Source organism: Chamaea fasciata, unplaced genomic scaffold (genome assembly GCF_029207755.1).
Source record: "Chamaea fasciata isolate MVZ Bird 193981 ecotype frontalis unplaced genomic scaffold, bChaFas1.0.hap1 SCAF_3, whole genome shotgun sequence".
In the NCBI taxonomy this organism is placed as follows: Eukaryota; Metazoa; Chordata; class Aves; order Passeriformes; family Sylviidae; genus Chamaea; species Chamaea fasciata.
The window spans coordinates 48,012,350-48,025,852 of NW_027094088.1; the positions used below are offsets into that span (position 1 = coordinate 48,012,350).

General features: G+C 36.7%; 1 protein-coding gene across 7 annotated transcripts in view; it reads right to left on the reverse strand.

The window, feature by feature from the left end:
- Positions 1–13,503, reverse strand: part of STXBP5 (syntaxin binding protein 5) — a 106,406-nt gene that overhangs the window by 64,286 nt on the left and 28,617 nt on the right. For all 7 annotated transcript variants that reach the window (XM_066178892.1, XM_066178890.1, XM_066178887.1 and 4 more), the window contains exons 4-5: positions 12,791–12,891; positions 1,078–1,212 (exon numbers count right to left, since the gene is read on the reverse strand). In XM_066178892.1, the coding sequence (XP_066034989.1) occupies positions 1,078–1,212; positions 12,791–12,891 (236 nt within the window). The remainder of the gene's footprint in view (positions 1–1,077; positions 1,213–12,790; positions 12,892–13,503) is intronic.

Below are 13,503 nucleotides of genomic sequence, written 5' to 3' on the forward strand. Positions count from 1 at the left end.
CTCAAAATAATTGGAAGTAATAGAGATTCTGCAGACACAGACTCCATGTAAGCAAGTTGTGACATTTCAAAATGGAGTTACTTTTACTTTTATCTTCAAGCCCATAAAAACTGTGTCTGTTTGCAGACACTTAATTTCTGTCTTAAGGAAAGACTAATTTACTGCCTATCAACAACAAAAAAAATTAACATTAGCTTTAAACATCTTAACATCTGTTGTTACAGAATTGACACTGTAGGATAAAGTGTTTACATTTACACTGGAATACAAGATTTGCCATTATCCACAAACTGCCCAAGATGGCCACTGTTACAATAACACAGAATTAACACTTTATGTGGACTTCCTGCTATTGAAGAAGATGGACCAATAAAGAGCTGTGTTTGCTTCAACACCCTTTTGCAAGTGATGGACTTCGTATCTTTCTTTTTGAAAGAAGACATACTGGGAACAAAACACCAGCACAGGAAGAGCAGCACACAATTACATTGTTCCCCCACAAACTACTATATTTGTACATACAATTTTAACATTAAAAAAGGAGAAGCAGTGACAATAGCTATAAAATGTATTTTGCTCTTGGAATAGACTTATCTAAATTTGCATTTCAGAAAGTCACTGCCAACTCAGAATACATCAGCCCTCTTAAAAAATGCATTATATTTACACATTGGTCTTTAATCCCCAACTGTAGAAGTGACATGTCTGCCCAAGTACCAGTCACACCATATTTTAATGTATATTATTTTTTCTTCTATTTTATCCCCACACATAGTGACTTTTACATCTATTTCTATACTATTTTGTCTATTTCCATGTCTATCCCAGGAATATGATAAAATACATCTAAAAGGCAGAAGCATATATTTACAATAGCACTTCACATTCCTGAAAATAAAAATATTCACATGACTATGTACTTTGATTGTGTTTGTAATGCAATAAGATGAATATGGAGGCCTATCTAGATAACAATGATATTCCTAGAGCTGATGGGACAACAACAGATGGGATTCCAACAACATCTGGGACACTGCTGTTCCCTCCCCTCCACAGACAAAACTTGGTTAAACTCACAGTTCAATGGCTTTATTCCACATGATGACATAGCCTGAGAGAGTAAATGACTCCACATTGACAATGTGAATGTTTCCTCTTTCAGTGCCCACATAGAGCCATTTGCTTTGGAAAGGCAGGTGACAAAATGTTATCCTGAAAGAGAAAGCCATCAAAAAGGATTTAAACTTCTTCTTGCTATCCTACACTGCAAGATCTATGCTACCAAAAGGTAGAAATAAGGCAAGAGGCAAACAGGAATATATAAGACAAATTAGGGGTAAAGAAGAAATGCCAGTACTTGACCAAAGTAAGAGATGAACAAAGTAGAACCTTAGGCTGAACAGAAAAATAGGAAGCAAGGTATTCTAAAGCTCATAAATCATTAAAAAAAATTACAGTCACCATTAAAAATTACCATATTGAATGTATTTGATTGCTGTCACGTCAAACTTCAAATACAATACTCCTATAGTCTATAAATCTCCCTTTGAAATCTATCTACTTTCAAGTTTTAAAGAACAAAGGATTTTAGAAGTTGTCATATGCAGATAAGGCTGATTTCAAGTAAGGAGACAGACAAAAGTAGTTACTCAAGCAAAGTAAGTTTACATGTAATCCAAATTAACGCCTAAAGAGCAAACCTTAGAATAATCCTAAATAATTATAAAAGTAACTTTAAAAGTAGTTTAAATTTCAGGCTGTAACTTTACTTCAATCATGTTTTCATTTTCTGCCTTTTAGTTTTTTTCTTCTGCTAGAAGGGAGTACCTGCACAAGACTCAAGAGCTAACAACTGTATGTACCAGCAGAGGACTCCTCTTTGACTGTAGCTCCAGCACAAATGCTAGCATTTGAAAACCTGATTATTTCGGCCCCCTTGGGTCCTGATTATTGTTGACTACTTCTTCAAGATAAGGGAATAATGTCTGTACAAACTGACAGAATGCTGGAGTCTAGAAACTTTCTGGAAACTCTAAACCACTTTAACCTGACAGGGTCTGACATTGAAAGAAATTGCCAGATTACTTAGCTATCAAACTTGGGCTTTCAGAAATACTTTCGTGATAAGGTAAAACAATTATTCAACAAGAATTTGTTCTGTCGGCTTTAATCCTTCGCTTTACAATTTTTTTTCTTCTTGTTTTCTCCCAACTGGGTTGCTTATTGCCAAATCCATGCACCACTTCACAAGCCTGTTAAGTATTTATGCAAAGAACAGCTTTAGATCCCTTGCATTAGATGCTGCATATGCACACCAACTTGAGCCAAAAGGAAAGGCTAACAGCAGCAAAGAGAGCATTTGCTATGGCTGAAGAGACGTTAATTTGAACTGCAGGTTTCAAAAGTTAAAACTTCTGCAGTGATACTACCTGGACTCAGAAGTGTACCATTTTGGGTTTTTTTCAGTTATTTCTTCCTAATTAGGAAATGGACTTTGCTCCAGCAAATACCTAATCTATCTGCTTTCCAACTCAATTTCTTGTCCTTGAATATTTATGCCAAAAGGCTGCACTAACGTTTTCATTGATGTTTGACAGGAAAAAAAATACTACATACATGACTTAAAATGCCTTTCCCATTCAACGTGCAGAGGTTGTAATACATTTGAGGAAGCACACTAATCTGCAACCACCACAGGTGGAAACCTTGTGTTTCCCCAAAATCCTTTAAAAAAAAAAAGCATTTTAATGGAAGCTAAAGCACATACATTGGTACCCATTTTTCTTAGGCAGGCAGTTACTGTATATAAAGATAGAGCATAAACATAAACCTTCAGCACTCTGCAATACCACAGTGCCTTTTTGTGCCAGCACTCCACATGCCAGAAGCAGCTGGCAACCATATCAGTTGGATCCAAAATCACTGCCTGGCAGCCAGAAAAAACAATCAGTAGCAGGGTTGTAGGCTTGTCTTGATTAGCAAGTTAATACTGTTAATTACAATTGTCCAACACTTTCGTTATGAAAGCCAGTCTATTTCACATCATTTAAAGTGAGCAAAAATAAAAGTTGGGCCTTCAGCTTTGACTGTTATAGCCCAAGGGTAACATTTAAAGAAGCTCCTCAATATTCTTGATACTCTTTTTGAATATGCAGACATATTCAATTTACTGTCTCCTTTGTGCAACTGAGATTAATTTTGTCAAGAGTTAGCAAACAATGAAGTGATTCCATGCCAATAGTAAATCAAAAGAACAAATAAGCGTCACAAAATATTTACAAACTCTCAAAGGCAGGAGATTGAAAAGACTTCAAAATTGTAAGGAATAGGCACATAACAGAGTTCTTAACCTTAGTCCTCAAAGTATTTTATCATTCTTCTACAATCAGACTTTTGTGATTTTTCTATATACTAAAAATATTTCTAGATCTTTTATTTCACAGAAAGACTAAAAAAAAAAGAAAGCCATGCTGATCCTGCTATAAGAACCAAAATTTCTCCCTGAATGTAGTAAATGTTACTTCATTTGCAAATAAAAAATATACTTACTATTTGATTTTCTTAATAGAAAAACTATGTCTCCCAACTTTTAGAAACTCAACTACATTTTGATTGAATGACTCATTTCAGATAATTGCATTTATTTTAAAAATTTACACAATAGTATTTTCAACACCAAAGTTCATGCACTGCACTTCTCACTGTTTAAGGCTTCACCTTAAACTACGTATATTTTTAACAGCTTTGGAAATGCCACGGCCCTCTTAAAAACTAAAAAATCAGTGAAGCTAGGACCACCTGAATGGCCAGCAGCCTTGATTGTTCTGCTGAGAACTGGACTGATGATTGAAGGGATCCAAATTCTTTTTGGAAGATGAAAACGAAAGGTTAAAATCTTCTTGGTAATGAAGCAATACTTGCTTATTTGATGCTTGGCCAGAGACAGCATCTTTACTTTTCTGAAAAAAAATTTTTTTTTTTAGAAACCTATCTTTTTGCCACAAGGTAAAATAAATTTCATCCATACTACATTTTAAGATCAACAGAAGCAGAATTGGACATATAATCCTCTAGCCATTTCTACAACTTGAGCAATCTTCTCCCTCTCTCCCTATCCACAAATGGATATATACATAAAAGCGGAAAATATAATCAATTGTTGAGAAGACACCAAAAAGATTACAGATGAAAAAAATTTTGTACTAGTCTTTCTTGCACACAAACCCCAACTGCCCGAAAACACTGTAGCAGTCAAAAGCAGACTACCATACTTCTCTCCTGTAGCAAGCCATTCTGCCTAAAAATACTAAAACAGAAGCATCTACGATTTAAAAACATCCAGTTTTCTACATCTAAAGAGACAGCCTGGAATTGTCTGAGCCAGCAGCCACAGAAAGCAGGCTTTTGCAGGCATTTCTTTCATGGCACAACAGATTCCTCATGTTGTCTCCAAGGCAATTTCAGCTCCCTCAGTAAGCGTAGTACATTTCGTGAAACAGACCAAAGTTTTAGCATAAACCAGTACTGGGCACAGCATGTCATTTCAAATATTTCACTTTCCCATATCTTCACAAAGAGAGAGATCCCTTTATAGAAAAAAAAAATGCTTTAAGGAGATTTATTTCTTCAATGTGAAATCTACAGCAAGATTTTCATATAAACTAACATCACCACTAAAATACACCACTGTTATACAACCCCAAAGCAGGCAGGATAGTTTTAAATTCTCCTGTAGCTGTAATTTACTGTAAGTACAAAATCTTCCTCTTCACCACACACACACATTTGCAAAGTCCCTCCCATCCCTCAAAAAAAAAATACTAATCCAAGATTTTTCTTTCTTGCAAAATGAATTTGTAAGAGTTGAACCAATAGTTTGAGTAAACAAAATTATATACAGAAAAGCAAGTGACACACCCACAAGGAAAAACAATGATAAAATATTTACTGTTCTTACACTAATTAAAATAATTTAGGATATTGCTTATGGGAGAGTCTTAGAAATGACAGATTCTCCAGTAAGTTTCTTGTAAACCTGCTGAAAGGATTCCCTTTTTTAACTGCAGAATATGTATATTTTCTGATAATCTGTCCAAGCTACTAAAAAAAAAAATATGTTTCACAACATATATCAAAACAATTAACACAGCAAGTGATAATACTCCCTATAGGAATTTAATTACAGAAATATTAAAGAACACAACTTATTAAATTAACACATTATTCAAATAACTAGGTTTTTTTAAGCGGAAATATTAAGGAAAAATGGCAGGCTGTTAACTTGACTGTATTATTATGACAGCAGAAATCCTTCTCAATTAATCTTTACCTTTTCCTCGTCTACTGCATTATGAAGCATTATACATTCTTCAGAATTTTTCACTGCTTTAACAAAGCACACTGACAAATACTTTGAAATATGACAAACACTGATAACAGGTTTTGTTAAATCACTAAAATACTTCTAGTGCCTCAGGCTATCATTATAGGTCTGCAGTAACTGTAAGCACACAGCTGCTCAAATCATTATTGTATAGGCAAAATAAAAGCAAAAGATTAAGCTACCAAAGCTGTACTCTGCACACCTGTATCCTCAGCATTTCACATACGAGACAGCACCACTTAAAATTCAGAAGCTGAGGAGTTCAATTGCAATGTTAGTGTAGACTCCACATCCATGGATTCTTGTCTAAGTCCTCCATGGGGTTAAACAGTCAAAAGCCAGCGTCAAAATTACATACTGATAGAAGCAAGAAGTAGCTCTGATACTGCCTGACTGCTGCAAAGGGATCTTTTTCCACATCTGGTAACTTCAATAAGCTTAGAACACCTACCTGTACAAAAAAGGCCTCGAAGACCAGAGCGCACATGCAGAGGAAGAAATCCTCTTCAGTGCATTCCAAAAACGTCCCATCAAAAGAACTTGTGGGTAAATGCGGTATACCATAGGACCTAACCAGGTACTTCAGTTCCATTTATATCCCTCAAGAGCACTCCAAATGGTGCCTTCCCAAATACACTGACTTGAACAGCTGCCCCTTCAGGCAGCTGAGAAGCACCTGTGTTCAGTGTCTGAGTTGTGGTAGACACCAGTGGTGTCAAGATGGAGTAAGCATGTGTTAGAGCAAGATACTCAAGTCTCTTGGGGGAACACAAAAACACATTGGCATGACAGATACACCAAGAGGAGTTGACAAATATATAGTGCAGGGTATTTCATCAGTGGTAAGAAAGTTTCAGATTTTTTTGAGTGTTTTGTGTGAATTCTTTCAATACTGAAAAATTCTCGAAGTTTTCAAACCAGTTGCATCAAAAGGCATGTGGGGAGTCACAAACTCAAATTACAGAAAAAAAATGGCCACGTCAAAGATGTAGCCCTACCACACAAGACAGGAAAATTATTCCTATCACTGATGGAGAAGCCTGTCATTTAAGCAGAACTAAAAGACTAGAGGTCAAATTCTGCCCAAGAACGTGGCAGTTGGCCATTATATGCCCCATCTCCCTGTGAAATTCAGTGTGAAAAGTATGGCTAACAGGGCAACTGAGGCAATTTAAAAATCGTTTCTCCGAAATTTGAAATTTCTGAGTGGCAGGACTCGGCATTTTGGTTCTGCCTCAGTGCTAAAGGCAGCAGAAGGCAGGTGATGCAACTGCAGTTCCATCAAATACACTGACATGTGGAACTCTGCATGCATGCATGGCCTCAAGGAAGCATTTTTCGAAACAATTAGATCCTTGCGGAAGAAACATTCATATATATGACAAATCCAGGCAGTCAAAACATTTTCTTCTGCTAGTTTCTTGAAACAAGATCAAACTCCTAATTACATGCCCTAGTCAATTATCACCGAGTTAAAATTTTAAGCTCACTAGGTAAAAGGCTTTACATGACACCATCAAGGCAAGCAGACCCAGTGATCATTTCCTCTCACTCTGAAGAAAGTCACTTTAAAAAGTGTGGAAAAAAAAAGAAAACAAACCTCAAACCAAAAACTTAGTTATGCATGAACCAAAACCCTATAAACAATGTCTATCATCACCTGCTCTCACAAGCAAGACAACCTGTATGTCCTTCTGCTATCCACAAAGTGGCAGAATTGGTCAGTTTATAAATTCAAGGTGGAAGAAAACTCTCAAGTCTGCTAAGGTGCAGGCTGAGTACACAGTTACAGTATCTAACAAGGTAACATATGTGCCAATAGAAGTTTAAAATCTTATTGTTACTAAGCAAATACAAGTGGGATTTTCCGCTCTCTGTAGACAGTGTTCCAAACACAATGCTAAAGCTGCTGTTTACAGCAGGATAGAAAGCCAAAGATATTTTAAGCATAATTTTGTAACTCTGAATTATGCAGTTTCATGTTGAGGAAAACTATTTAAATCCCACAGCACAGAAGTTGACATATTAAAAATTAAACTGCTATCAAGGCATTCAGGGATCGATATGCAGAGCACTCGCACAAAACACTCAGTTCTATTTTTATACCATTCTTGCTTTGTGACTTACCATAAAGACAAACTTTCTTTTGGCATTAGAACAGGGAATGTCAGCTCAGGAAGGATGTAAGTCTTGGATAATGAAACAAATTTTTCATATTTGTACAAAAAGCTGGTTTGCTTTGGCTGGCAAAGGAGCCTCAAATTTGTCATCCCATGCTACTTCTTTTTTTTAATCAAGTTAGTCTGTCACTCCGCCCTCTCAAACAGGATCTGTGAAAATCCCTGGCTGGTTAGGGGGGCATCTTTGACTTTTCACACCTTAGATCAGCATCAAGTTTAACAGCTTCTGCATGGCAGGAAACTAAAGCTGGATTAGGTATGTACACATGTATGCATGCGTCTGTCTCACAACATGCTTCAGCGTTTACTCTAAGATGGTTTAACTACACTTATTTCAGAGCTAGTCTAGTGTAACATTTATAACTGAGTTAAAGCAAATTGGACATGAATCTTGCATTACTTGTTAACACACAACAATCTTGTGTTTAAGATACTTATACATTGATATGTAGATGACAAAAACTAGATAATGAGCCACGGAAGACATCGTAGAGAAGTACTAAACCTGAAATCCTAAGTTCACACACTGAATTATGCATTCTGAAAAGAGATAGTAAACCATTGTCATGCTTGGCTACTGTTCCTTGACTGTGGGAAGCGGTGTGTAGGGGCTAGGACAAAAGTGCATAGTGATGAGGGACAGTTGCTTGTGTGACTTGTCATGCAAGTTAAAAGTGTCTAAATACTATCTCCTAACTCTTGTTTGGTAACTAGAACATAGAGCAGCTGCAAAACCCCCGCAAATGCAGCAAACAAAAGGCTAGAAAACTTGGACTAGCTTGTTTTGCACTGATCTTTTGACATCTGTCAGTAATTTCAGCTAACTGATTTATTATACATCTAAAACCTCACCAATCCCTGCTTCAGAAGACTTGCTTCAAATTACTAACTATCACTGTTGCAAAATGAGGTCAGGAGCTATGAATCCATTAATGGTCAATTTTTTATTTATAGATTCTTAACTAATTTAATTTTGATTCAACAGAAAGCGGCATCTCTCAGGACTCTTGGGCACTGCTTTTAAAGAAATGTTTTGCTCAAATCTAAGATGATGTAAGTTACCCAAATACATTTTCCATATATCAGAGCAAAGCCTGTAATGGCATAGAATTGTATTGAAAAGAATCAACTATTTCTCACCAGTCCCTGTTCTTAAAAGTCATGAGTAGAAAAGCAAGAATTCACATCACTTTCCTGTCATATACCAGAGACTGCATTCTGAAATAATTTACAGATTCAAAACTCAAATTTTCAGGTGATTTTACAAAATATTTAAAACACACAACACAAGCATTTATAAACAAGCTAGCTCTTTTTAACTAGCTAGCTAGTTTTTAACATCTTATGATGTTTAAAACACCTGAAAGTGAGGCAGACAAATTAAATTACTAACAGGACAAACATATATGAAATCGAGAAATTGTGTTGTTAGACATTGGGCAGCAGTTCTTCCACACAACTACAAGTAGGGAACTAGGCAGAGCTGTTAAAAGGCTGTGCCAGAAGACTACAGAATTAATTATGAAGTCATAGTCTTATCACTTGCTTTTTTTAGTTTTTGGGTTCTTTTTAAACACAGTTAAAGAAAAGTTTTCAAGACTAAGCAAACCCTTTCATCTGGATAGCAAACAGCTACAGTTAGCTTTCTACACTAAAGACAACTATTTAGTTCAAATCTAAACCTTACATATGAAATCGTTATCTAGAAACAAAATCTGAATAAAAATTTGCCTGTGACAGGCTGAACTTCAATTCCTCTTGAATAGGAGACAAAGATTGCTTTTCTGCAATTTCAACACACTTCCAAGTAAGCCAAATCAGTTAAATAATTATAAATCTTCACCTCAACAGAGTCCTAGAACAAATACTGATGCCACTACAATCATTGCTTCAGTCATATAAAGACTTCCAAGATATTTAATCTCCCTTCACAAACTGACAAAGTAACATTACAGAAGACAGTTAAAAGGCTGTGTTGCAATACAAAAAAATACTTTAAATTAGTCCTGTTTGAAAAGTTAGTTACCCTTATGAACAGATTTTAATCCCACAAAATGAAGTACGTTAAAATTTTTATTAATTACGTTTATAACAACTTCATGCTTATGCCTGGAGAACGTAGCGGCAGAGAGGAGCTGACTTTAGCTGTGGTATGGGTTGTGGTGCTGCAGGCCTCTGTCACGCAGGACATTGATTTCTCTGATCTGAGAAATGTTCATTACACCTCAGCCTTGATGAACTGCACCTGGATTAAACTCCCCTAGAGCTTATCAGAAACACTGTCTGTTCCCAGGAACTAACAGGTGTTTAATGAACATCTGCTTTTAACAAACAGCCTTGGAAATTTATTTTTCTTGTCTGAGTAGCAACCCAAGTGGAATAATATTTTTGGTTTTGAGCAGTAAAAGATTAAAGTTACCAACTCAGATTGGCCAGGATGGAAAATTACTACAACTAAAGCCTCTTGTTACCCCATAAACAGTGGTTCAAAGTGAGACCCTTTGAGCTTGTGATTATAAGGGGCTAATGTGTATTAAAGCCCACTGCCTAACAACCCTATAAACAGCAGTCCACAGTGAGATCCCTTTGAGCTCTTGATTCCCAGAAGATAAGGGCCTAATGTATATGTCTCAAACACAGATAACTGGATGGCCGTGGAGCCAGCCAAGGACTGTTATTATTAAGAGACAGGAACTGCTGGTAAATCCAAGGACTATTGGTATTAACACACCATGAGAAAGACCAAGTTTTGGCTGGAGAAGGGGGGTCAAGTGGAGACAGACAAGCACATTTCCTTTAGAAAGAACAGAACACAGCACAATGCAAGTGCAGAAATGAGTGGCAGGAAGTGGACATGGACTATAGGGTGGGATTAAAACTAGCAAAGACCTCCAAAGCCCTCTGACACATTTCCAGAAAGGCCTGAAAGAACAGACTGTGTATAACTAATTTACATAATGAACATTCTCCTCGAAAAACTTAGTTGTTAATATACAGAATAAAACTGACCTAAGAAAAGCCCATTTACTACAGATTCCTACAGCATATTGAAACTGAGGTATAATGAATTACAAAGAACTGAGTGTTATAAAGGCCTCTATTTAGAATCATTCACCAGTGAATTTTTTGCAGTTCAAATCAAAATATTTACCTGATAATGAAATTACATGTTATTTTATAAAGTTGTATTTTATAAGCTAGTCAGAAGAAAACAGAATATTTGAAAACAGGTAACAGTCATCCAGCACAACCTAAGCAGTACAGATCTGGGAATCTTAAGTGTTCTGGCTACTTTTATACGTTATTGTAACAGATATTTTAAAATTAAAATTGCTAGAAGAATAAGCCTTTGTGTAAAGCAATATTTACACCACTTATGGTAATTATGGTGCTCTCATTACCGACCTTAGCAAGACAGGATTAGTAACTAAATTAGCCACTAAAGCAATATCAGTGACCGAGACTTCCTACTCTCACTCAACTCCCTGTGATAGGTTTTGCTACTGACATAATTACATTTACAGAAAAAGGATAGTTAAAACTTTCACTTGGCTTAACCAAAGATACCCACACATCTAAAACTCTAAGCCAGCCTACAGCAGGTTTTCACACAATCAGAATCACCTCCTCAGATACCTGTTTTAAAGCATTAGTTAGAAGCCCATATATTAAGTGTGGCTTCAGGATACAAACCCTAATTTTACACTGACACTTAAGAAGACACTACAAGTAAGAGAACAGGCACTAAAAAAAGGAAGGGAGGAGTAGAAAATTCAGTTTGGACACACTATTTTATCTCTTACATTTAGACAATCCTCATTAAACTAGTGGTTATAAAACTGCATTTCTCTCCATTTGACTTTCATGCTGCAAAAAGGAACACTGCCACTCCTTTGGGGCAGAGAATTTGCCTCAATTAACAAAACTTTCTGTTTTCTGTATAACAGTTCAGAATCACATAATTGTCTGGGCCTGAAAGGGTCATTAAAGATCACCTAGTCCAACTCAACTGCTGTGGGCAAGGATATCTTTCAGCAGATAGTTGATCAAAGCCCCATCCAACCTGTTCTAGAACAGTTTGGGACAGGAATGAGGCACCCACTACTTCTCTGGGCAAGCAGTTACAGTGTCTCACCACCCTCCAGTGAAGAATTTCTTTCAATATTCAATCTGAATCTATCCTCCTTCGCTTTAAAGTCATTAGCCCTTGTCCTATTTCTACGGGCCCTGGTCAGATTTTATGCACAGTGATCACAGAAATAAGTGACTTAGAATCACTTAGTTCTCTATACAAAGAAGCCCCAGTAATCTGCATTTATGTTGTTCCTGATGATTTTGTTCATAAGCTGCTTTTTAAAACTACAAGGTTACCATTTCACCCACCCAACAGTTTGTTTAGCACTTAAAACATATGTGACATGACACTATGTTAGAAGGTACTACATAAATATTTAACTTTTTCTATTGCTACCTGTTACTTAAAATTTATTACCTCCTGCCCTATTCAAAAGAAATACAAGTCACAGATTTTTCTGTGTTTTTTCTAGTATCCTCTGAGCTTCCCAAGCAGTCCATCTCTAATGCATACTGGACAAAAGCAAACACAGCATTCCAACTGAGACCTTACATATACTGGAAAAAGAATACCTCCTAAAAGGGAAAGAATACTTGCTTTTAAAACAAAGGACACATTTTCCAGAAATTTATTCAACTGACTTTTAGAAATTCAAATCTTAACAGTCTCCCTAGCTTGCTTACAATTCAATTACTTGAATATAAATTTTTTTACTCAAAATATAAGTGGTTTCCAGCTACTCTTACACAAACAAGAGCTCCAACACTGCAGAATTCTGCTTTGCCATCACGGGAGAAAAAATTCCAGGTAAAAAATTGAACCAGTTTTACTGGTTGTCTTGTTGGTGCACATGCTTTCTCTTGTTCCAAAATTCCACTGAAGACATACGTTCAAATTCTCCCACATTTTAAAGATAAGAAAACTGATGTTCAGCATTGCAACACAAAGTGATAGAAAAGGCATCTCAGTTTGGGCCACTAGCGTGTCTTACTCATAACTACTTTGTGGCCTAACAGATTGAAAGTCAAACCCAGCGTAAGCCCAATTTCACTTAAGCACCAAGTCATGACTTGGACTGCATCAGTAAGACCTGATCTTAAAATGGCACACAGTGTGATGCTAAGGGGCACTGCAATAATAACCAATCCCTACCGTTCCCGGTTAAATTTGAGTGAATGAAGGATAGCCGGTCTCTTCTGGCGCAAGTTCCACAGGTGTAAGGTGTCATCAGCCAAGGCACTCACAAGAGCTCCCTAGGAGAACAAGAATGTTTTAGTCAACCTGTTTTCATAACCCTAGGAACATTGTAGCACCACAGTGGATATATTACATATTTATTACCAGGATAAAAAAAAATACAAGCATGTCCCTCAGCACCATAGCACAGATAAGCTCTAAGTACTAGGAATGAGTTAACTGATGTGATCACATGTTGTTCAGTTCACTCATATTTGGTTCAGTGCTGTACTGAGAGGTGATAGGGAAAGAGCTTTTTCCAGTGTGTGCTCATCAGTTTCCTCATGCCCATCTCTGCAGAGAAATCAAGCAATGAATTGCTATCTGTGTGCTGACAAAGCTAGGGAGGTCCCTCTAAAAACCTGTCCCTAGCTCAAGAACAGCGCTGCTGTCAGATCTCAGCTGCTACATCCCTAGAAACACATCTGAAACTGAGGCAACATTATTCAGTTCATGTATAAGACAGTAACTCAATCAAAACAAAATTAACTACCTACTGAAACTGGTAGTACTATTGAAAAAGTACTTCACCACTTCCAGAGAGAACTTGCAATGTTCAAGGACATGAAAAGGCATTCCTAGTTCTTGCTTATAGCAAAAGAGTGCTCTAGAGACAAAGATATTTTCAG